This window comes from Cloeon dipterum, chromosome 3, assembly GCF_949628265.1.
Source record: "Cloeon dipterum chromosome 3, ieCloDipt1.1, whole genome shotgun sequence".
Lineage (NCBI taxonomy): Eukaryota > Metazoa > Arthropoda > Insecta > Ephemeroptera > Baetidae > Cloeon > Cloeon dipterum.
The window spans coordinates 16,087,668-16,114,659 of record NC_088788.1 but is presented as its reverse complement, the minus strand read 5'-3'; the positions used below and the strand labels follow the sequence as shown (position 1 = coordinate 16,114,659).

At 38.9% G+C, this 26,992-nt stretch overlaps 1 protein-coding gene across 1 annotated transcript in view; it reads left to right on the top strand.

The window, feature by feature from the left end:
- Atg16 (Autophagy-related 16) overlaps positions 1-26,992 on the top strand; it is a 75,668-nt gene that overhangs the window by 48,375 nt on the left and 301 nt on the right. The window contains exons 8-11 of the mRNA XM_065487058.1: positions 25,707-25,827; positions 25,901-26,089; positions 26,616-26,700; positions 26,759-26,911. Coding sequence (XP_065343130.1) covers positions 25,707-25,827; positions 25,901-26,089; positions 26,616-26,700; positions 26,759-26,911 — 548 coding nt within the window. The remainder of the gene's footprint in view (positions 1-25,706; positions 25,828-25,900; positions 26,090-26,615; positions 26,701-26,758; positions 26,912-26,992) is intronic.

Below are 26,992 nucleotides of genomic sequence, written 5' to 3'. Positions count from 1 at the left end.
AAATGGATATGATTGAAATTCCATGATTCGTGCTCATTTAAAGGCACGCGGTGTAGTAACAGAAACAGAATACTGTTTGGTGATTATTTTTAGTAATACGTTCGGACACTTTCGGTCACCACAAGTGAGCATGTTTGGGCAATAACCTTTAATCTCTTGCTGCTGCAAATAAGAAGTTGCGTGCGTGGAAAGGTTGACGTCCAGAACGCGTCGCAGGAGAAGAAATAAAGATCCGGCTGAAGATGTGTTCGAGGCCCCCGCTGATTCGCGAAATGCACTGAGAAAGTAAAGTAACGAGAGCTGCTTATTCTTTGTTCGCGCTCACGCGACGGACATTAATTTCCACGTTGACAGGCCGAGAGGTCAGCTATTTTAATTGGAATTGAGAGTGTACAAACAGTGAAAAGAATTTATCTCTCGATGTGTCCGCGGAGTAACGGTGCACGCGAATTTTGCGCTTTATTTGGAGCAAGTAATGTCTCGGATCCAGTTTCAGAAGTTGTAACTGTCGGAATATGAGTAAACTTCCAGCTGAGAGAGATGGTTTATCTTTGCGAATCGCAGAGATCCTTATCCCGTGAAAAATCGTTTCCTCTCTCTATCTCTTTTTAATAGCTGTGTTGAGCAGAAATGAGAAATATGACTGGTTTTATTTCCTCATTGGCTGAGTTTCATATCTCGAGAGAGAAAAAAATATAGGCTTATTCCTTTAACTAGGGTTGTAGATTTTTTCTGATTGTGAGCTTTCAACTGTCACGGGACCATCAAATGAAATATATGTGCTAAACCTTCATCAATTGCTCATTCTGTGACCACTAATTATGTATGTACCTTCAAATATTCACAAATAATGAGTTTTTAAGAAATTTGACGCATTTTGAAAATCAAATATCGGTAAGCACGTCAACTTGTACGACTTTCCCGCGCTTTGTGGAACCTTTTCTTTTTTATTTTCCGGGAAACACCGACCCCATTTCAAAATTTCTGTGAGTATGTATGTATGGAATATATCCATCCACTTACAATGTCATTTTAAACTCCTTCGATTCACGGGAAGAAATTAGCCCCTCCTGGGAATGAAATCTCCATTCCCGATGTCAACGAAATTCGCCAGACTCGCCGAGGTCAAAGATTCATAGTTAGCCGGAACCATAAATTCCAAGGACAAAAATGAATTAATTCCGCAAAAAGAAAAATGAATTGCTCACACGTGCATTGTCTGCGGCGAACAATGAATAGTAGTTTTTCCTCGGCGGCGCGCGGCGACAAAATGCAATTGCAGGAAGCACGCCGCATCAAGATCGCGTTCGCCGGCTAATGCATATGCACGGCTCACTTATCTGTTCCTCTTTCCTTGCTCTCGCCGCTCATATTATTTTCTGATTACCCTGCTCGACATCTCCGCATACGCACATACCGGACAAATAATCCTCGCGACACGCAACAACGTCTCGGGAACATCTGTTTCCTCGGTACTTGCATTTTATTCCGAGAAGAATGCAGATTCAGCGCAGAGCAATTTCAGCCACAATGTCTCAATTCTCAGGAAAAATTGCTCTTCACGTTCAAAGTATTTTAGGTTAGTTTTTTTTTCTATCGCATGTCATGGACAAGGTATTCTGATTAATTTTCTTTTTTATTTAAAAAAGTATTAAGATGAATAAGCTAAGTTAAAATATTGTTCCAGTATTTAAAACATAATACGAACTGCTACATTTTAAATTATTTTAATGCATCTCCATTAATTCATAATGTTTGGTTTGGTCTAATAGCTTATTGCTTGAAAATCATAATAATTAATTACGGAATAGGAAACAGAGGATGATACATTTTTTCAAATATTAACTATTTGGTGAAAGTTGACTCAATTAAATATTAACTTTTTCGTCCCTCCATCAGAATATTACGCCAAAGAGGACTGCAGATTTTTTTAACAATTTTGCTTAATTCGATAAATATTTTACCTGTCGGAAAATTTAACATTTCTAATTACAGGTCATAATTTTTTAAGTAATTTATTGCAAAGACCTTCAACTAAAAGTTCTCTCATCCGGATTCCTCTCTGGAATCTCTCGATCTCGACTGCATATAGCTCAGCCCTTTGTGTGTGCGCGAGTGGACACAAAAGAGTCGTCGCAGTGACTTCTTCTTTTGCGAGCGTGAAATCGGAGCCAAGGTCGTGTCTATTTCCCTTTTTGCGGCGGCAAAAGCTCTCGATCAACTGTGAGCAGCAAATTCGCCCGCCTTTGCGTGGGAGACTCGATTTGGAGAAGGATGAGCTGCGGTTTGTGCAGATGAATTGGAAAATTGGGTTGTCATTCAGAGGTGAGTGCGTGTGGTCGGCGCATTATGCACGGCATTCGGCAGGGTAATTTGTGTGTGTTTGACCGGGGTTCGACTTAAATTACCCGACGCCAAACTGGTCGATCCTGCATTAATGAGCGTTCTCGGGTCGCCGCACTCATTTCGAATACAAAAACTCAGCCTGCAGGTTTGCCCGGTTGCAGCTTTTCGCGCCGAGAAATGATTCATACAGCTGCCGAGAATGATGGAAATGTGAACAGCTTGACAGTTCAGATTGAGACAGCATCCGATGCGGAAATACTACTTTTTAGCATTAATTATTGCTATTCTCGTTTCAAATTATCTAAAATGAAACTTTTGATACCTAATTATGAATTTCTGTGATAAATTTGTTCTTTTGAAAATTAGGAGTTTTATATTTGACGCATAATTAAGCCTCCGTGTTTATAAACAAGGAAAATAAAATGAAAAAATTAATTTTGAGATGGGAGCTAATTTTTACTTTCCTTCAATTTTAACTTCATTTTATTGTTTTATGAATTTTAACTCAATTTTGTAATAATTTCTTTACGCATTTTTATAAACTAGATAAACTGACAGCTCCCCAGGCAGTGATGTCTTAATTAAAATATGAATGGGCGAAGGAAAAATTTCAATCGAAAATACAATAGTCTGGAAAAGAATGAAATTACTCACAAATAACATTATTTTTTACTTTCGTTTCTAATGGCTATTCTCGAAGATTTGGTATAATTTTTCTTTTTTGCGTGATGGATGCCTCTCAGGTTCGGCCTGAAGGTCGAAAAACAATGAAGAGAACATTATGGAGAGTAACTGTGTTTCCCTCCTCTAATTCGGTCTCATTCATACAGGATTATACCGGACTTTTTGCCGCAAAAGACTAATCTTAGGGTCGCGGCTTTTTTTTGCCACCTTTCGTTTTGAAATGCTTCCTTGATTCGCCCTCGGCCCGGCAGACGAAAAAATGATGGTAATCTAAGTGAAGCGCGCGGCAGCACATAATATTCGTGAGTCTATAATGATATAGAATTTGGAATGTTTGCGGTTGGTCTCTTTTAATAGTCGCCTTTTTTTCGGTTGCGGGGCGAAACGGTAGCATTGCTGTATGGTGGACAAAAAATATGCAAGAGATGCTGAGAAAATTGATTTTGTTTCCAGGCCAATGGTGAAATTTGATCCCGAGTGTAAATTATAGCCAATTTTGTAATTACTACTTACCTTCTTCAAAATCATAAATTTTGTGCTCCATAAAACCGTTAAATTATCCTTTGTCCCGTATCTTTTGTTAAATGCCCACTGATATGATAAAAATGAATTCATTTAATCATAAAAACATTTGTAACATGGAACGAAGAATATTTCCTTAAGGCCAGCATTGATTTATTTGAGAGGATAATAAGTTATTTTCTCTTTGTGCGTATTTTTTAATTTTTCAATATTCACGGCTGCACAATCTTGAACATTTAGGCATATACGCTAATCCCGCGAATTAAGCTTCAACTTTTAACAATACAAACAAAATCCAAAGTTTAAAACTGCAATAAAAGTTTAAAACATTCAATTTTTGACGGTGTCAACTAGATGTCAGTTTAAATTGCCACAAAAATTTGGTTTGGATAATTATTCGTGTTAATCTTTTCCAAAAAAGAAACGGAAAAGGCATTTATCGTTTTCGCACGTGTCTAATTTTCGGAGCAAAACCGCGAAGTGAGGTGAACGGCAAACAGCGGCACATTCCTCGCAGAAAACGCGGCCCAGGGGAATCGGATCGGAATGAAGAAGAGGGTGCGAGCGGCGCAATTAGCTTTTACGGCGGCGGTCTTTTATTGTATTTTTCAGCGTAATTTGGGTCGTAAAACACTTTTCAGCCGCGAAAAGACTTCACACGCAATCGCAAACTAAAACACCAACGAGCGGCCAAATTTATGGCGTCACAGCGAAAGTGAATTGAAAAGGAAAAACGATCGGTCCTCGACCCGAAACGAAGAGGTACGCGTGCTGCGATGCTGACGACCGCTCATTATCCAGATTGTTTTATTCCATCATTGTGGTTTAATGAGAAAATGTCGTCTCGTTAAGAGAGGACAAGCAACCTTTTTTCAACTTTTTACTGCTTGTTACGTCCGGATCAGCGCTTCTGTTAGTGATAAGATCAAACATTGGAAAGGAATTGCATACAAGCCTCATTCATTGATGTCGAAGAAACATTTTTAATTGTGATTTGAGAATATTTTCAGAATACATCATTCATTTTTGCCTTTACCAAGTGGTAGGTCAAAGAAATTCTTTGAGGATCTAGATTATTTTGTGCTTGACACTGAATCAATAATCATCTATTTTAAGGCAAAATTCTGATTTTTCTCATTCTTCTCCGCCTGTGAAAAACGTTTTGCGACTAAAAATACTGCCCAATTTCCTGCTCAGTTTTTCAAATATTTTTCAGAGTTGCAAAAATTGCTCAGGCAAAGGAAGCAATTACTCGCGAACATGCCGTCTCCCTTTGTCGAGAGCAATACAATAAATTAGTCAAAAGAAGCAGAAAGACCACACAGTGAGTGATTTTCATGCAGTTATTGCCGGCGAGACCGAAAACAGTTTGTTCGTGGTCAATTGCAGTCGATCGGCTGGTCGGTCGGTGCAGCTGTTTGATTTGCGTGTGCAGCATGCACCTTTTGACCCATTTCCACCGATGCATTCCGTCTCTGTATACCTCTATAATAACGAGTCGTGTTTGCATTTAATTTTAGTCTGATGCGCGCTGCAATAAACAGCGTTTTATGTGCCACCATAACGGCTTCTGATTCTGACGCGTCCGATTAATTTGTCTCTCATAGATGGATGCATCTGCGTGTAATTTTCTACCATTTTCGGTGTGAACGTGTGATTCCTGTCTCGTAATTTTCTATAAAAGAATCTGATGCATGAAATTAAAGAAATTCATAAAATTAAGTAGTAGATGTGGACAGGAGATTTTTTTATAAAATATGTTCTGTCTGTTAATTTCGACGGTTCTTTTTTCAGTGATGTTGGCCGCGCGCTCCAACTCGGCGTGGTCCGCGAATTGGCGCCAGAGTGAGAAAAAATTATTTTCATTTTGTATCCGATTGGAGTGAATGCAAATTCAGATTTTTGTATCATTTAATAGAGCAACAATTTGTAAATTGACCTAAACACAATTTTTGTATTTCTAAATATAGCTAAAATTATCTTAAATTGTATATAAGAAACCAGCCCGTTGGCTCGCATTGTTAAGGCACTCTCAGGAGTGTCAAAGCAATGTGGGGTATTTGAGCAGTTCGGAGATCTAATACTGGCTACCCAATGTCAGAGATGGCAAAAAGTGGTTTAGTGACTCGAAATGCTCAAATTGCTCAACGGGCTGGGAGGCGCACCGGCGCCGACTCGCTACTTGCTGGTTTGCACCTTTCCAGCATGCGTGATTTGGCTTCACGGGACGAATGTCTAGCGTTTCAATGCAGTCCTCGGTGCGGAGGCAAGTGGCCCTTGAGCGGCTTGGTTCGCCCATGTTATCCGTTCGCGGTGTTATATTGGAACCCGGGTTTCAGCATTCGTGCCATTGCAGTGCCTTCCCGGTCCTCGGACAGGGATAAGAAGAGCAAAAAATAGATATTATCATAAAATTTTCAGCTTCAGACGATTAAGACCAACAAGTATTACGCACCAAATTACTCCAGAATTTTGGGGTTCCAACAGTGAATAAAATATATTTATTAAAGTTATAAAAATATTACGAAATGATCCTTCGCTCGTTGTAAAAAGTGTCTCCTCCTTTTTCCCCAAGAACAGTTTTTAACAGCTTCACTTAGTAAACTCTTCGCACAAATCTTTATTTTTTATTGCACAATATAAACAAAATTTATCACCTTTTGAAATGGCCAGGCAAATGACCGTAAAGTTCGAGATTCATATATCCGCCTTCTGGCCGCACCGATTCCTAGACACGTCACTTTTTACTGCCTGCATAGAAAGAACGCAAATAAAATGTGTTTCACGAAACATTCCATCGCCTGTTCGCGCCTCACGGAGGAAATATCTGAAAATAAAAAATTGTTCCTCTGCAATTAAGCCGGAATAAAAAGCACGAATTTGAACTCTGCTGGCGCCTCGAAGAACAGTTACGTATACGAAAAAGCAGAGCACAAAGAGGGAAGTTGTTGTTATTATTTTTGCCATGTGAGAGAATTGCAATCTTGGGGCGAGTAATTGAAAACGGCGCGCGCGAAACCGATCTAACTGCGCGATGGCCATATTTAGTCGCGAGTAATTGGCTCTCGTCGGGCTGACCGCCGCGTGTCTCGCACAAAGATAGCATCGCCCACGACGCCAAAGTTCAACTCTTATTTTAAATTAAAAACGTAACCATTTATTTATTTATATATTTGCCATTAAAAGCGATCACGCCGCACCTGGCCCCATTCTGCTCAGGAACAAAACGGGTTCTGCGTTCGGTCCACGCGACGCATTAGAGTTAATTCTCAGTGACACTAGCAGGATTGGAATTCAATCTTTCGAACGTGAATTTTACCCTGAAAGAGGAAACCTTGTTTTAACTAATAGACCTGATCTCAGGTCGTGTGCATGTTTTTACCGTTTTATGGTAAAGGCTCTCATTAATTAATTGACATTTGCGTGCTTTAAAACTGTCTTAAGACTTATTGAGATAGATTAGACGGTTTGGCAAAAGGGCAGAGAGTTTAAAAAAGGTGTTCAGGTTGTCAAATGAGCGCATAATATGTGTTCTTAAAGGTCCTCTGAGTTGCGCGATTGACGTCATTTGATGGTAACAATTGAATTAAATTTTTGCAAATATGTAACATCATTTTTCAAACAAACAATTTGGTTTTAGGAAAATCAAGCCAAAAAATTGTTTACAAAAATTAAAAAATGGAGCCGATCGTTCAATTCAGATGACCTTTAATCATTTTTAAAATCGATTATTTTCGCTCATTTCCGCGCACATCCAGTAAATCGATACTTTTATTTCGATTTTTCTTAAAACTTTTATTAAAATGTCAAATTGTACTACTTTCTCACACTTTTCGGCACGTGCCATGACGCCTCTTTTTATTTTCTTGGTAACCATACCCCAAATGAAAATTTTCGCTAGTTAAGCACTCTTCCAGTGGTCATTGTTCACAGAGAATCCGCGGTGAGTGAGTTTCCTGATATGAAAATGGCATTTACCTGTTTTCTTGTTATAAAAATACCAGATGTAGAAAAAACTAAACATTAATTATTGATCAACTGTGACATTATACCTAGGGATCTCATTATTATTAATATTTGGGTATATTTAATCAAAACTACCAATCCAATGGGATTATTTGCAATGATAAATATCTTAAATCCATTTTAATGATGCATAATCAGGCCCTCTGGTTGAATTGCAAATTAATGTGGCAAAGGTCAACGTGGTTGGGCCCACGCGGTCGAAACGCTGATTAACGAGCCCAATGCAAGTGGAACAAACGGCGTTTGCTTGTTGGCCAGCCACCTACGCGTCCTCTGCTCAGCATGAAAACAAATGTGCTCAGAAATAGATGTCAGAACAAAGGAAAACATCGCAAAGCCAGATCAAAAGACACAACCCGCCTCATATTATTCATATAGATTTATTCAGATCGAAAATCGTAAAACTTATGGCGTTGTTCCAGTTAGAATTATGCTCTGCGAATTTGTTAAAACAACAATGGACGAGGAAAGCAGCTGGACCGCAGTGTCGAATGAGAAAGATATCAATCAGCACGGGCAATTTGGTCAAATTCCGAGCGTGCAAGTCAATTAATTTCATCCCGACGCTGGATTTATGCTCCATTCACGAGCATTCTTCTTCTTCGGAGCGGATTCCCACGTGGCCGTGTCTCGGTCGCAGTGCAATTTCCGTATGCAAAGTTGCCTCTTTGATTTATGCGGCATTGTTTGACCGACCGGCGCAATCACGACCAAAAACGACTCAATTCGGAATTGGCAATCGGGTCGAAAATCTACACGAAATTGGTTTTCCGCTCCACGTCGGTGTATCACATAGAACACGGGACGCGAATGAAATAAAGTTTTGCGCGGCCGCCGTCTCTGACATTGTGCGCACACAACACACACGTACGGCTTCTTCATCGAGATAAGAGAGTGAACCGGTGCAATCATATAATATACCCGTCGCGGGATAAAACTCCAATATACATATGTTTGCATACAGGGTGGACCACAATCCCATGCCAAATGGATTTTTATTTCAGTCCCCAAGGAGTAAAAATCTTTCAAATTTTTCCACAAAGGGATTCTTATTTATATGTATGTAGTATTGACATGATGAGAACCAAGATAAGAGAGAACTATTTTTATTCGAAAATTTTGGCGTGCTAGGGTTATTTTTGAAGCAATATTTTAAAGCGGTGAGAAAGTATTTAGTATTACATTTTTGCAATTGAAATTGAAGCAGGGAGTTGAAAGGGTTGGAAGGTAAGCAGCCCCAAACCCTTCTGCTGGTCAGGGGAGGCCTAATAGTGTGTGGTTTTTGCAACTGTGATTTTTTGAACATAAATTTATAGTTAAAAACAAATTCTTAACACGAAATAGTGTTTTTAGAGTTTTGGAAAGTTTTAATTGGAAAGAAAAATCAACTTAAACTTTAACCTAGGACATCAAATTTGGAATCGGTTCGATCGGGCTTGGTGAGAGGGATCCCAAGCACGCCTAATTTTAGAAATTGCACCATGGAGAGATGAGACACTGGTCTCAAAGTTTTCTGAAATTGCCTCGTAAACCCCGCAAAAAATAATATTTCGGTGAAATATTTGTATAAATGCAAGCTAATAGTAGACTGATTTGTGATGTAAATTTCGTTGAATTTTTTCTTGAGCTCAATGCCTCTGAACCCATGACATTTCACCAGCACTAATTGCGGTTAGCCCACACTCCAATATTTCAAAATCGACCAATCAGAGTAATTAATGACTGTCTTTCTTTGCATTTTGAACTTAAAATTCGAGCATTTCTAAAATGGCATTAAATTAAACTTATTTTAGATCCTCAGCGCCCCAGAAATCCATCTATTCGTTTAAAAAATCGTTTACTTCTGATCAATAAACATTTCAGAAGAAAAATTTACTGCTGAGAAAATTTTAAGAGTGCGTACTCGGCAAACCGGTTATTTTTATTGCCACGCATCTTTTAAGCTGACGATTTTAATTCATTTGAAACAAGATTTTCTCAACTTTATAACGAGTGTGAATTGTGCAAGAAGTAGAAATGTGCACTCTCATCGGATCATGTGCATTCGGTCCATCCTAGAGGGAGAGATCGCGCGCGATAAATGCTGCTCATTATTCTATCATATCGCGCCAAACGAGCCAGGAGGCAGCGCGAGTGAGGCAAAACGTGAACGGCTGACCCCGGCCGTGGGGTCACGAGTGGCGATTCCCACACTCGGCGCCAACGGAGAGCGACCCTGAGGTGCAGGCGATCCTGAGCGGCCAGGCGGCCGGGCGGGCAGGCACCCTGGCTGCAGCAGTGACACTCGGCAGCACCCGACCGGCCCCGATAAATCACAAACGAGCCGCGTGATTGTGCTCTCGAATTACGCACGCGGCCACCTCGACCTTTCCCAGGGCGGAAACGCCACCGCGTCGACCTGCAGAAGGTCTGTGTGTGTGTGTCTCTTTCTCTCTCTGTGAAGCAAACAACAACAATCATCGCTGTGGGAAAGACAATTCTTCAGCTCCCCCCGTTTGTGATCTGAAAACTGATGAAGATGCTGTTTAATTAATTGGCGTGCATTTCTGGAAATTAACATAAATTAATTAGGAAAAACGCATAATTGCCTCTGGCTAGTGGTTTATTTATTCTGTTATTTGTGGAATGTAGCATCAAAATTTATTTTTAGCTCTTTCCAAATTTTTAGATAATGATTAAGGCCAAGATGTTTTATAATTTTGCAGTATGTACTTCAACGAGAATGCAATAATGCCCAAATTTATTATGTCATGAATCTCGACCTTTCGCAGATAAAGCCAATAAATTATTTTCGCTTGAAAATCGAACCTGTCCGCCATAGTCGACCGGTCCAGGCCACATTAAGTGTTAACAAGGCTGTGTGGGAAATTCAGAGATGCGCCCGCACGATAATTAAGTCCTGTTTTTGTGCTGACGGATTGAGTTTCGCTCCGCAACAGCAATTTGGATTTGCACGCCTAATTGCCCGCCGGCTGCATTTTACACACATAACTAACCGAGATTGCATCAGGTGAAAACGCTACTTTTCAATCACTTTTCTTTGGAATAATTGCTGGAGTCACATTTGCAGGTTAAATACCATTTTTGGGAGCATAATTTTGGTCATTTTCCCTCCACATTGGGATTGAATAAAAAATTTAACCCGTTTTAATTTCCAAGAAAATCGGCCTGAAAAATTGGCAAAAAGGATAATATTACTCTAAACCACAGTCCGTTGAACAGATTGCGTCGAGAGGTATTGACTCTAAACACGAAAACATTGACATACCGAGTAAATGGCTGAGAAAAGTGATACAAACTAGATTTCATTTTTTTTTTGCAGAATAAACAATTGAAAAAATCGATGAAATGGAATAAACGTTGTTACGATGCCTAAAAACTGATTCAGATGACCTAATTTAGCTTTTTGGATTGTCTTGTGTCCGAATTAATTTCAATAATTGTTGCTTTGTATCAATCCACTTATCTTTTGTATTTTACCCATAACGTTTGTTCTCAAAAAAGTTCATTGAATTCAAATCCAAGAATTCACTCTAATATAACAAATCTCTCCAGCTGAGATGATTTAGTGTGCGACTTATAAATGTTCTACCAGCTGAATGTATGAGAAGATTATCTTTTTATCACGAAAACAATTACCAACTGAATAAATATTGCAGCAGAAACCGTAACCGAGAAAGAAAAGACAACAATTCCGATTTTTTGTGCGTCCGTTCAGCAAGAATTAGGTAATCGGAGACAATTGTGAGAAATAGGCGAAATATATGTGTGTGTGTGTGTGTCTCTCTCTCGCTTCTGGCTCACCGCAAGTGATGGGACAAATGGCGAGAGAGCCGTTATGAGAGCACAGAGATCGGATTCGCGTTCGTTCGCACGCTTGCATTCGCGTCGAGTTGAAACAAAGCAAGCGCGGTGGCAGCCAGTTTGTCCGCGAGACTGCATTTCATGCTGCCATTCGTATTTATGACTGCACTCGCGACCATCGTGACCAGTCGCGGCTTATCTGCGCGCATCTGCTTGACCCCCACCGCACAAACTTATTATTCGACATAATGGTCCATTGTTGTCACCAATGCCCCATCGTCCAAATAATCCACGTGATTTATCTGGGTACCACTTAATGTCAGAGAGGAATAAAAAAATGAATTAAAAAAATAAAAATTTGTTAGATGAGATAATTAGCCAGAAAAAACCACGAACTTTCAAAGGGCTACAGTAAAATTGTACCATTTTTTTCGATCGAGTTTATTCCTCTCTTTTAGATTTATCCAACGGTGTGCGAATTATGTGCTAAAATTTCCCTCACTGTGATATAAATCGTATTTTTACAGTAAGAATTTTTTGTGCAGATATAGGAATGATTTTTCACAATTTTTCAGTACGGATCAACTTAACTGACATAAATATATAACTTTAAAGAAGCATTCCTTTGGTCATTTTCCTGTCAATATTTTCTCACTTTATTTTACAAAACCAAGTAAGAAATGGGAAAACACGGGGTTTTTCATATTTCAATGTGAAAATTTCGAAATTTTACGCGAAAAATATCCTATCAACGAAAATTATTTTCAGTAGGATATCAGTGTTCACCACTAATGAATCGAATGTTTCTGAAAATTTTAACAAAGTTTTCGATTAAATTTATGCTTTTTCGCCCCAATTTTGAAATTTAAATAAGAGAATCCTGGGGCCCAAATTTATTTGCTAGAATAATTATTGAAATTTTTATCTCTTTGAACGGTCTCTATCTTCGCAAAAACGTGACGACCCTTGATGATTATTTTCGACCGTAGAGATCAATGGATTGAGCATAAATGGATACATTTGCGATTGTGGTCTTGGCTGCAAGGTCTGGTTAATTACGTCGCGAGTGCAGACAGCAGGATATATGCATAGGCTCGGCTGCATTCCCGGCGTGTCTCCGGTGCGCATCGAAACAAAACGGCTCGCTCGCAACGCTTGTTCTTGTGCTTTATGAGATATCTCTCGTCGTGTGTCACTCGGATCTCGTCAGACAGCCCGGCTCTCCACGTGCATGCATGCTTATTGTTAGGCAGGGCCGGACAGCACCACAATTCAATTGTTTCGTGTAATTGTGTACTGACAATGAGGTGTAGCTTAAAGGAATCCCCATAAATCGACAGGTTTCGATTTTTCAACCAAAATTTGTTTTCAGCAATAAAATTCGACATTTAATTCCTTGAGAGGTGGTATTCAGCGATGAAAATGCCCCCAAATAATAGATGGAGTTTTGATAATCTTTTGACTATTTGTTATTCAAAAATAAAAAAAGCCCTTTCTGCATATTGTAAAATGTGCAAAAAGTTTAAAAGATCTAAAAAGTATCAGACTCGGTCAGAAAATTCTTTGATCTTAAAATTTTCGATATAAAAGATGCCTTCCATAAAATTTTTAAGGAGAGAAACTTTTGGAATTTGCCATTTTTTAATAATGAGAAAAAACTAATCCCTCTTTTTATAGCACACATAAAATATTTTACATGGTTTTAGGTAGATTTCTTGTCACAGGTTATTCTACAAAAATTTGTCTAGCCGAGATATTCTTAATAAATAGTTAAAACGGCCAAAGGCATTGCCTATAAAATGGCTACCTGAAAAGCAGTCTAAATCCGCCTGGAAACCATCTAAAACTGATATTTTTCTCTCCTTATTTTGCAGAAAATAACCATAAAACTCATAGCCCGTCTAATTCTCCACTGCACCATGTGTTTAATACCACTGTGCACGAATTGGTTCCTTGTATTTTGTTTCAAAAAAGGAAACATTCTCCGTGCCAGTCCGTGTCTGTAAGAAGTTATTGGCACGCCCACGCGATGATCGGGCCGATAGACCACCTCTCGCGAGTCGCAATCTGATGCGAATATAAGTACAGTTGTTTTAGTGTCCCTGATTGCTTTCCTTTTTGCCTCGGCTGTCAAAGGCGATTGTCAGCGGGAGATAATTTCTTGCGCGCTGCGCCTGCCGGACCATTTTCAATATATTCATTTTGTGTAATGGACCAAATCGACGACCTTTCGCGCAGCTGTCGCCACGGGACACCCGGACAGTTACGCAGTTCACCGCCCGATTTATTGCCAACTGCATTTCCTTTTCACCAGCCTATTATTTTCGTTCGAAATAATAGAAGAATCGGCTGATATTAACTCAATTTAAAATGCAGAAGAGGTTGGCCTCGTCAAGCAGCAGGAAATAAAATGCTAATGTAGAAAATGTGCAAAGACCGATCATCAATATTGTCAGCCTGATGGAGTCGTCAACTTGGCATTTAATTGCTGCCTATAACGCGAAACACAATGTTGTTCGCTCGCTGCCGCGGCGGATAATGATTATAGCAAATTTAAATTTGCATGCGGCAAATTTCAAACGACGTGAGACCCGCGGTGTAATTGTTGGGAAAAACGATTCGCACGCCGATAATAGCAAATGATGTACCGGCATGCCAATTTGTTGGTTTTTCTTTTCATCGTCACACGGATTGAAATTGCATATTGTTAACGGCGTTTCCGTCTGCGATCCTTTTAAAATTCAAATTTCTAAACCGAACTCGTCGTGACGTGGTTCTCTAGAGGTAAAAAACGCGTTCGAAATTGAAGTTTGGCTTCCCTTCAATCGATTAGCTGCAATGAATGATGAGCATCGTTGCGAATTATTCGCACAGTACACTTTTTCTCGTTGTTGAAGTTCAACAAACCGTGCTAGGTGCCCGCGTGCAATCTGCCTCCAGCTGCGATGGATAGAGTGCACTCGCTCATTGCTGGTCGCGTCGAGAAATATCGCACGCTTTTTATATTTAATTCCTCTTATGGATTATGGTCGTGAGATGGGCGAACAAAGCGCCTTTATTCTGCTGACCAAAGGCAACAATAATTCACGCTTCCTGCTGCCGCGGCCGTCGGCAAATGAGCAGAAATGCTCAGGTTCCAATATCGCATTGCTCGACCAGCCTTATGATCGAACCGCGTGATAATAAAAATAAAATGCTGAGAGCGTTAAATCCGTCAATAGTCGGTAGTAAAAACCGTTCTCTTGGCACACAGACATTTTGCATGATGATAGTTTTGATTCACCTCGCCGACCCAGTGCTTTTATTTCGAATCGAATGGGCGGGAACGAATTGCATAGTGATTATTTTATTTAAAACCGCTGAATAAGAGAACTGTAGTTGCTGTATTGGCACTGGAATTTATATTTTTTATCTTTAAATTGATTGCTGAAGGTTAAACTAGTTTAGGCAGCCCAATCACCCAGTCGTTAATTCGAGTTGACGTGCTGAAAATTGGTGGAAATGTAAAAATCATTGCTTTAGCGGCTTTTAGTTTGAATATTGCAACAAGAATGCCGGCGACCAATCATTGGCACTCTCGAACTAAAAGCCGCAAAAGCTATGGTTTTTACGTTTCCGCCGACTTTATACACGTCACATCTAATTGTCGACTGTGTGATTCGGCTGCCGAGCCTTATTCGGCGCTCTGGAATCAATTGGCACTGTCAAAAATGAAATTTTATTGCAACTTTCAAATTAACTTCTATTATATATTAAAAAAACTGGCAGTATTCGAAATGAGTCTAAATTCCAAGCTGAAAAGTTCTCGCGCGTCAGGTATGCCGGCAATTGAAAAGAATGGAGACGTGAAAAATGTTTCAGCGAGCGAGACAGCATAAACAAGGCTAATTTTTCACACGTGGCGCGAGGAAATTGCCGCACATTCTGCTCGGCGGAATAAAAGAAATTCCGCGTCCACATTATACGTATGTGTGTATGTCCGCTGATGTTTTGATATAATAAAAACTTCACGGTTGATTCTAATCCCGGCGAACGAACGTGTCGGTGCGCACAATGAAGTTCTTCCTTTCCTCTCGCACGTCATATTTTTCCTCTCTTTTACACACTCTATTATTTACTTTACGAGAGTTGCAGCCTTTTATTATTGTATGCCTTATAGAGGCGATAAATTCGCTTAAGTTTCCAGCAATAAAACTCTGTTTAACAACCCTTCTTGGCAGGAAATTAATGCTAATAGAAAACTATCGCAAGTAAGCGCCATTCAATTATTCGCGCGAGATAACTTATTTCATTATTACGACAATCGCCGTTTTCATTATGCAGGGAAATTTTATTGCACAGCAATGCAAGCCGCCCTTGAAGATGAAAAGCGTTTCTCAAACTTAACTCTCGAAATTTAAGTGTAAAATTAGTTTGATGCATGTACTTTATAAAAGATAAGGATTTTATGAGCTATATGTATAAGATTTAAAAGATTAATATGCCTCTGAATGGTAGTATAATTTATTTACTATTAAAATTAATGGTTTGGCTGATGATGATATGATAAGATTATTTTTTCTTGAAGTTAATTGCTTCCAGCCTCTAATTAGATTTTGTTTGATTCAAAACTAAGAGCAATACGTTATTCATGTAGTGTCTGGAAGATTAAATTTTCTAAATTGTTAAATATGGCACAGATTTTGGTCTAAAATTTACTTGCAAATTTATTGTTTAATTTTCTCTCTTTTTCCTCATTATTTTTCTTTCAACCCGATGAGCAACATTCCACCGTTTATATTTTCTCACTCTTTTAAGTCTTTGAATTTACTCCTCTATAATCAACTCTGCGGCATAGTAGCCATCGTAAATTAAAAGGACCGAGTGCCAGTTTGCATCGAGATGACGGGAAAAAACGGGACAGGAACGAGAGAGTGTACTTGACCCTCGCGGCTAACTTGACTCGATAATTCACGTCGTCGTCGGTGCACGGCCGGTTATCGCGTATAAATCGGCAGCAGCAGCAGCTTTGTACGTTTATAAACTGCCGCCTACCTACACCTCTACCGCGTCCATAAGGTTCAATTGTCACGCATGGCCGCGCAAAGCAAAATCAAATGCACCCGTGTGAGTTAAACGGACCACCTGAGTGAGAGAGCTAGGTGTGAACGAGACCTGGGAAAACTCGCCTCCAACGGCAGACCTGCGCAAATAGAGCGTGCAAAATATTTTCCGAATCGCGAAATACACATTTTAGCCAACTGTAATCAAATAACTGGTCATTCCTGCGACTCATCAGCCGGCAAATCAGAACAACAATTGTTGCACTGTAAGTGCAGACGATCGATATGTGGAATTTAGCAACAATTTATTTATTTTTTTGTTAAAGAGGATTGATTATTGCAAAACATTGGGAAACCTTGCTGCCGGTGGACAATCCAATCTTTAAAAAGATTCAGTTTGAGCCAAACTTGACCTAGGTATCAACGTATTTTTTTCTAAGAAAAGAGGCTACAATGTTAATATGCTTTTCAAACGGCGAGGACTGTCTCCCTACTTGATATCTAACAAAAGAGTTCCCCGAAAAGAGTCATACACCGTTGGATAGATCTCGACGAGAGGAACCAAAATCTTCCAAGTGCTGTAAATTTGAATTTTAATCGTAGCAACAGGTCCTTCGTTTGATTGTTTCAAATTGTAACAACTGCTTATTTTAGCCAATAACTGTAATTATTTTCAATTGCTGCCCAGTTTATTCAAATTTTTAAATTGCTATTATTTCTTAATTGTCTGGCAATAAAATTTGCACGAAATGTCTTCTTATCCCGCATAATTTTCACTCTTGACTTGGCAGATGAGCGTTGCTTCTGTTCAAGAGGGGTTTTCTCTCTTGATGATGAGAATCTTTGTTTTGGACCACCGCTCGCTCTATCATTAAGCGGCTCTCACAAATATTTGGCCGTCACTCCCGTCTTGATACGACTTTAATTAATGGTCTTAGGCGCGCGTTTCGACGAGAATGGGAAAGATTGCGCGTGAAAGATCACGCCCGCGGAGCCCATCGCTGTCAAAAGCCTTTCAAGGCGATTTCTCCTACGCCAGACCTCCGTTTAACTCGCGGAAATCATGAGAAAGGGCAGGAAATTTTCACTATGAATTGGAAAATTATGATAAATAGTGAACAATAACGTAAAAAAGAGATAATTTTTTCCATTACTGTGTGACCACTATTTTCCTATACTCTTAAAAAGTTTTTTCAACCGGTATAGTCTTTAATAACTCCCCTGCAGATAAAATTGGAATATTTATCTTTTTTTTTAGAGTGTATAATTCTCACTAATCGTTTACTTCCATTGCTTGTTGGTCATAATTAAAAGTTCATTGAATAGCAAAAATGTAAAAAAAATCCCCAGCTTCTTTATGCAGATGCAGGGTCAGCTTTTCTAGTGTTCTTTTCTTCGCTCGGGCGCAAATTATAATTCCCAAGGAGCCGCTGCTTCGTGCGGCGAGTCTTGTTCCGAGAAAAGTGTTGGTTCGCGGCTCAATATTCCACGTAATTCATTTTTGCATGACCGCCTTCCTTTTAAGTCCGTCTCTTGCGCCGTGAATGATCGCATAACGAGAAAAGTGCAGTAATGAGCACCATTAGAGTTTTCCTCGGCGCACAATGGTGCATTTAATAATATCAGCCGCTGCTCGACTTATTTTCTCGCGTGTGTACATACTGCACGGCCGTGTTTTATTATTGTAATTCGCTCTCGCCACTCGTCGCGCATTTTCACACAGCTCGATCTCCTCATTCAAATTAGAGGTGTGAACGTGCACGAATACATATTTGAGCAGAGACGTCCAACGTTTCAATCAGCATTGATTGCAAATTGCAACTCGCACGACTCATATACTCGGAATCGAATTCAAAGCTTTGCTTCAGACTTGAGCCGCACTGCTCTGTTCAAAGATGGAAGTCAGACGTTCAATATTTCAAGGTCCAAATAATTTTTTATTTTACTTTTTTTACGAGGGATGTACAAAATAGGCTATTGATAATTATTTCTGTGGCCGCTATAATGTTCGGGTCATCAAATGAGTTTTAAGGATTTTGAAAATCGATTATTCTCAAATATTTCTGCAAAACCAGTAATTCGGTAGTTAAATTTGAATTTTACCTCAAAATGTCTGTTAAAAGTTTAATTTTAGGATTTTCTCGCGCTTTGCGACACGTGCCACGTGGTACTTGCCAATAATTATCGAAACTGAATTTTTAGAAATTGCAACTATATATGTTCTCCTCAAAATCGATTATTAATTTATGTTCCACTGAGTTTTTTTTTTTTTTTTTAAACCCCGCACTCTTTTCTCCAATAATTGTCTCAATTTTCCGTTTATTCCGTCTGTGGATTGATTGGTCAGTGACCCTGTGAAGCAGCATTCGTGGAATTCTGCTCTCGATAAACGAGACATAAGTATTGGGCTCCCGCACGGCCGAAAACACAATGCGACCCTGGCTGGGCCAGCAAATGAAAATATAATCGGCGTTGCCATAATAAGGCGACAATGGTCAATTTTCCGACTGCCCCTGCACCTTGCAGTCTCCTTTTGATGCAGTAATGGAACGCCATCACTCATCCCACAAATCGCGTCCCTTTTTTATGCTTCAAACTAAAGCCCTGAAACACTCATAGTTGTTATCTGAAGTTCGTCACTGAGCAGATGATATTTAGAATGGCTAAATTTAAAAGAGAATACTATTTTCAATGGTATTAACAGGAACAAAAAATCTTTATTTCTGTTAATTTTGTTACATATTTCTAGTGTGGTGCCAGACACACTAGGTTTAAAGAACATCTGAATCAGATAAAATATTGCGCTCGTAATTTTGATTTGAAAACAAATTTATAACTTTGGAAGAATAAGTTAATAACGTAGAAAATTCATAGAAAATAAACGTAGGTTGGGACACACAAATTTGCTGTGCGGACCATTTAAATTTGAACAAATATCAAAATCCAATTTTTTAGGTTTTACCTCAAGCTGTTCGTACAGGTTTCAGAAATGGCCTTTAAATCAGAGCAGTATTTTGTCACAAGTTTTAAAATTTATCCTAATGGACTGTAATATTAAACGAAATATTTTTAACGATGAAACCAAAACATAGCTCAGTCAGTTTGAGTTGCTATACCCCCATCACACAGCTTTTTGATGTGAAGGGCGGCTGAGAGGTTTAGTCGCGCGCGTCTCTGTGTTTCGTTTCAAAACGCAGCGAGCGAGCGCGGTGTGTAACAATGGAGAGAGTTATGCAAGCGGGAGAGATGCATCTGCCTGCATTGTCCGGCTAAAAAGGTCGTTAATCACACGCGTAGTGGCGACGACGGCTGAATTAATTAGCGACAATTGCATAGCAGCTCCTAATGATATCAAATTGATAAATTACCGTTCATCCGAGGAATCGCGAAAAACGAAATTAATGGATTTGCATTAGCAGCCTTTAACAACATTTAATTGCTCACCGTTACACACGTGAGAATCCAGACTTGGACGCAAAAAATACCAAGCAGAAAGCAGGTTTATTGTCAGGGGAAGCGTAAACACTGATTGCTTTCAAAGGATCTTTGGAGGTTAAAAAATCAATTGAGTGAAACCCCGCTCATTTCCATGTATTTTAATTTTCCTGATGACGTAAGCCGTCTCGTTAAAATCATTTTGCACGATTTACGTTCGCGGTTGTGTGGCCGTTTCTCGAGTTGTCACTCACTTTGAAATTTATTCGCACTCATCCCGTTTGTGTAGCGCGATGTGTCATTTGCATAAACAACCGAGTCAGCAGGAAACAGCGTTTTGATCTCGGACTCTGAGAGTCATTGGACCGCGGCCGGCATAAGTCACTTGACTTATTAGATCATATTTGCATTCAATGCATAACTGACCATTCGTTCGAGCAACAATCGCCTCGCTCGCCAGCAGGTCAAGGCCCCCTTTTTCTAACCTTTTTATGCATTCCGACTGCAACGTTTCCCAGATGCGAACGACAAAATGTTAAAATGACCTTCTGCAAGCTCATTGAACTGAAATTGGAGTAAATTATAACTCGTCGTAAATTGAGTAAAGTTGAAAGCAGAGAAATTTTACTGAAACCCATTTTGTGAATTCGCGGTCCATTCTGGACTGGGTGAGAAACTTTCTGCCAAAATTTCGACCTCAAAACTATTAAAATTTAATTCCTATCCTTGTTCAGAATTTTTAATCCTAGATATTTTAATTTTCCACGGTTCTTTTGTACCGCTAGTTCTGATCAGCATCGGCATACGGATCAAATTCATTAATAAAACTCAAAGGTGCAGAATATGCGTAAATAAAACGCCTCTGCGCCTTCGAACCTTTGACACTGACAAGCTGCACATAATTACACGAGCAGCGAGGCAGATAATGAGGGCGAAAATGAAAAGGTGTGAAGACTCAATCGCATTTCTTGTCGTGTAATTGCTCTGAGGTTTAATCCATATATATCATTCGGCGTTACGAGCGGACAAAGCACAACACGCCCTCCGCGTCTCTTGTACCTTCGCACTTGCTTTGCGATCGGCGATTTATGAACCAAGCATAAATCACACTGAACAAACAAATGCTCTTTCTCTGATGTGAGCGCTGCAAGGATTGCTCAAGACAACATATTTTGACTCGTTTTTCTGAGCGTGAATCGTTCAATATAGATCCGTTTGGTCCATATTCATACTGTTCAAAAACCGCCTTAAATGTGTCAAAACAAAGGGTGACTTTCAAAATGTTTTGTAAACCGATTATTTCGCTCTAAAACTGACTATTTTGAATTAAATTTAGTTTTATTAGTCGAAGCAACCCCAAAAGATATTAATTCACACACCACACACACCATAAATTGTGTTTTAGCTTTCAAATCTATTTAAACCTTTTTGGCAAATTTAAATATTTTAAATCAATTTTCGCAGTATCTGATTATTGCTCTGACTATCGTTTTAAATCTATATCTTTCCATATATTTTTCTCTTTAGATTGCACTCTGTCTGTTAATACTAATAATGAGGATGAGAGCATGCACACTCATAATATAGCGAAGGTTTAATATTACTAAAATAAAAATCCATCCAATTTTGATAAAGTTGTGGCAATTACCTCCGTCGTCTGGTCATTTGCGGTTCGTGAGTGTTCCTGACGTTGCTGCGTTGAACTTTGCTAGTGGTCAAGCGCACAGAGATATGCAGGTACAATTCGAACTAGAGGCGGAGATAGAGCTGGTTGCATGCCAGATTTGTAACGGTGCCGATGCAGCAGCTCTGGAGAAGCCAATATTGTTCTTTATGGCGCCCAATTATTTGTTCCGATTGCTGGTAATCTGTGTGAAATTCCCGGCGTTCCTCGCTAATTGAATTAGCCTTCTTCCTTATTTCCTTGCTGTTGTTTAATGCTAATATAATTCTCCGTAAATGGGTGTAAAACTGCGGCCGCACCAATGATTCATCGCATTTTCACCAAGGTTGCGTTCCCTGCTCCCGCGGTTCAGTAATTAAAAGATAAATTTTATTGAATTACACGTGTGAGTAATTAATAATTATAATTGAAAGAAGGTAATGTTAATGCTTCATCCATGAATAGAAAACAGTTGGAATATTTGTAATTAACGTGGCTATATTTACTGCAAAATTAAAAAAAATTAAAATTGAGTAATAGCTAAAATTTCACAGGTTGCTTTTTAAATATCCTAGAAAATCAACCACAAAATTTGTCTTCTAATCAAGCGGCAAGCACAGTCTCCTTATTGAAAATCAGGATTTATTTCAACAGAGGAATAATTTAGCTCAAAATCCACACACCGTTGGACAGATCGGGACAGGAAGAATCTAAATCAGGCGGAAGATCATTTGACCAATAACTTCTTTTTTTAAGAAATTACGCGATTGAAAATTACATATATTTTATATAATTAATTCAGAAAAATCCTTCTAAGATGATGTATTGAATTTTTGAAGATTGAAAAATTGTTCGGGAGTGATTTTTCATTTGACAGTTCACAGCCCGCATTGCTCAGGACGACGAAAAACAAGTTGAGAAAAGTGACTGGTGCATAATCCCTGCGTTTGTCTAATTAAAAGTAGGTACGTGGAAGGCACTCGTGCGACACAAACAAGAAATTACACGTTTACCTTTAGCATGTGTTTATGCATTGGACATGCGACCAGGCTCATTATGCACGCCGCATAAATTACCGCCGACCTCAACCTTACCCACAAAATTTAAATTCTAAATTCAAATTCAAACCGCACGTGTCTCAAAATTTTGTCACACCTTTAAAATTTTAAATCTCACACAGGTCAATTTATTTCTTGGTAATTTTTAAAAAGAGATATATATGTAATACTGTAAAGTTTGGATAAATCTTTTTTATCTTTACCTACATTATGTTCGCTAATAATTCAATTTTCCCTGGTTTTCATTTAAATTTCTGAGAAAATTGCGGCTCTATAAATCAAGCGGCGATTTATATCATCAGTAGCCCATAATTCGCTCACCGTTAGATAAAGAAAGGAATCGAAATCAAGCGAAAAATCATTGACAGCTGTTTGATTTTTCAAGATATTCGGCACAATCTGAAATTAAACTGTTACTCAGTCCTAATTTTACGATTGCACATTATAGAAATCAACTCTTTTTTTTGCGTAAAAAATTTATACCCTATATATACGAAGAAATATGCTGTATTGTAGATTACAGATTAGTTGCCAAACAAAGACCCAATTAATTACAATATCATATATTTCTTGTTCGTTCAACAATGGATTGTTTATATTATAATTAATTTACTTTATTTTTCTCCTGCTTCTGCTGCTGTATCATTCCCGCTGATTGTTACTGTTTACGCTGGCCTCGATGCATGCAGTAAATAATGTGATTCATCACTGGCGCGTTTGCTCTTTGGCATTGTACTGGTCGAATATTCGCATTGTCGTTCGCTGACATGTTTTGATGCGCGCAAACGCACCGAGTAATTATGATAATCCGCTTACGGTGCTGCGACTGCGTTTGCCGCCGACACCGGAGAATGAGTTGCGAACAGAAGATACACACCTCGTCGCTCTTGTAAATACATTAACTCATGCTAGAAAAGCACGCATCGTTAAGTTCGGCACCAAGCTGACGGATATCACAGTTATTTTTGCAGTAAACAATCGGTTTGTTTGTACATTCAAAGAGACAACACACAGCGTTTCCGGTTTTAAACAATCTGGAATTTAAACTATATATTTCCAAGAAGCAGTAAAAAATTGTGTTAAAAAATTGCTGCCCTCGCAATATGAACCGATCAATCGCGAATTCAATATTTAATCCGGACGAGAGGGCGATTATATGACTTTCGTAATAAAAGGAAAGAAACGCTGACAAGGCACATTTTTTGCGCCGCCGCGGCGAATAGCTGTTTTTACGTTTCTCGCAATAAAGGTAAATCACAGATTTTCTGCTTTTGCAATTAAAAATGCGTAAGAGCGGTTCATATGCGGGAAAATTGCTGCGAATCGTGGGAATGAGCAATTAGCTGAGTGTGTGTTGTTGTGCGTCAACGTCCACCTATAATTGATGAACGTGCTCGTCGCTGTCGTTCCCGTTAAACTGACGCTTTTTACTGCCCACTGCGATACATCGCCGCACGTCATAGACACAAACTATCGACAAACAAACATTCCAGGCAAAAAGATGAACTGAATATCAGCAGAAAAACTTTATCGGTTTTATTGTTTTTGGTGTTTTAGCAATGCGGAAATGCCGGGCGATGGATTCACTGCAACAATTGAAGTTAATTTGAATTATTGACTATTGTTAATAGCAGTTGATCAAATCGTTGCATTGAATAATAATCTCTACCATGTTTAATTAATCAAAATATGACCAAGTGAGAGGAAAATCCAAGTTTTGCTAAATTTAAACGATTTATCGCCTAATTTTGTTCCGTATTATGTATTTTAAGTTAAAAATTTGATTTATTAACTATTTTTCTTGCCAGTTTTTAATTAAAGTTATTTAATTCCAATTTTGTTAATCATATAAACAGTTCTTATATCCAGATCCAGAGCGATCTTTCCTACAAAAATCTCTTCGAGAGAATTAGAAATAAAAAACAGTTATAATGGATTAAAAAAAAATCGATTTAAGCCTTATTTAATTTTGCCTCGCAATAAATCGTGTTTCAATAATTGATATCTAAACAAGCAATTCACTAGAAGTATGCAACTTCTCAGTAATGAGGAAAAAACAATTTCCTATTTTTTAACCCCTATGAGCTCTATAAACATCAATTTATTTCTCATTGCATCAATCTTCCCAGCGAACAATGTTTCTCATTGAAAGGCGTGTTTCCCTATTAGTCAGATTGGAGCGTTGGCGACGAGATGCACTCGATCAATTACGCTAGATCTAACTGTTTGCGATCGGTGTAATTGCAGCAATTGCACCTCTTTTATTTATTTATCTATCAATTTCCCACAACTCTCGTCTCTGCGCGCGGTTCATCGCTTTCGGCCTGACTCTTTCTCTCTTTTTACTCTCGCGATTCGGCGCTTTTCTTCTTTGGTGTAGCGAGAAACAATACCGTTCGCTCACTTTTCGCAAAGTCACCAGGCTGAGCATTAATATAATATGCCGTGCGCTGTCTCGAGCAGAGAGAGAGAGAGAGAATAAAGAATAAAGCTAGGGCTCTCTCATGCATTATGCATTCTCGCAATCCTGCGCTGGACGAGTGACCTTTCCGGCAAATCTGATTGGCACTCGACACAAAGACAGAGTGCTTTTTACTCTCAGATGAGCAAATCTAGAAGAGAAATTAATTAAAAAAGTAAATGCATTAAGTGCATACAACGGTAAAATGATTTTAAGAATAAAATATCAATGGCTTCAATATTTTACACGGTAGACTAAAAATCGTCTTAAAACACTGATAACTTCAATACAGGCGATCCATATTTTGCATTTTCCCATTTGTCTTAGTATATTTTTTTATCTTTTAAATTATAAAAGTATAATTTTAAAGGTTAATTCATTTATGAAGCAAAAAAATGTTCTACTGTAAGTTCAACGATTTTTTCATGTTCTTTTGATATAATTTTAGGAAAAATCAGACTGAACTGTAAAACATTTCATGTTTTTTAAAGGTTCAAAATGATGCAGAAAATAAAAAGCCCTAGGAATTTAAGGAAACGAAAAATAGTTTTAATCGAATGACTCGCGTGAAATGAGGGAGATTTAATTATTTCAATTAATCAGCAAAATAATATTCAGAAAATTATTATATATTTTAAATTAATCATTGCAATTATCTGTTTCAGCACACTCTGACTGGTCACTCGGGCAAGGTTATGGCTGCCAAGTTCTTGGGGCAGTCGACCAGGGTGGTCACCGGCAGCCACGACCGTACCCTCAAGATCTGGGACCTGCGCTCGAGAGCCTGTGAGTGCGCCCGTTCAGCTCTCCCGGGAGAGCAGAGTGGCCGAGTTTGACGCTTATTTTCTTCTGTTTACAGGCGTGGAGACTAAGTTTGCCGGGTCGAGCTGCAACGACGTGGTCACTTCAGAGGCGTTCACCTTCATCAGCGGACACTTTGACAAGAAAATCCGCTTCTGGGACGCGAGATGCGAGAGCGGCTCTTCTGGCACGGCAGCCAACGAACTCGTCCTCCAGGGCAGGGTCACCTCCCTAGACCTTTCCAAAGGTCCGCATTACACGTTCATTAATTTATATTTAATTAAATACCTACTAACGGAAATATCAGATGTGGCGTTTCAAAAGATAAATTGTTCCAGATTAAAACTGAATTTTCCAAAAAGCATTATTTTCATGGTTAAATTTGCCAGTGACAGTGAGGAAATTTTATTTCAAAAATGGAACTTATCTCGAGTTGATAGAAAAATAATTTGTTTAGTTTGTTGAAAAAAGAGTAAAATAAATTTTCCCGTGAAATATAACATTTTTTTCTAAGATTGTATGTCTGCAGTATTGAAAATGTGTGCGGAGAAGATCCAATTTTTAACTCTCCCTGCAAACTTTTGTAAAAATATCAATGGAGAATTAATTTTCTTGTCTCTAAAAGCTATAATCAAATTAATAAATTAGAATACAGTTTTATCATGCCAACATCAGAACACCTCTCTAATATCAATCTTTTGTCAAAATAATCATAACAAAATATTTCCTTATCAAAAATATATCTCCTTCTCACGATCTAATCAATCTTGCAGATGGGAACCTCCTTCTGGCTTGCGTCAGGGATGACACCCTGAAGGTGTACGACCTGCGGATGAAGCAGGAGCTCCGCGTTTTCAGGTGAGATGAATTATTTAAATGTCTATATAATTTAACTAAATTTTTTTTCTGGGGGCAGCCACGACAACTTCAAGGTGGGCTGCGACTGGAGCCGGGCCGCGTTTAGCCCCTGCTCGGACATGGTGGGCGTCGGCAGCGGCGATGGCGGCGTCTTTGTTTGGAACACTAAGACCGGCCACCTCATCTGCGAGAGTAACCACAAGGAACACAGGTATTTATTTTATTTCTTCGCCAACAATTTGAAGATAATCCACTTTTTCGTGATTTCAATTATTTACTAACGGAATTAATT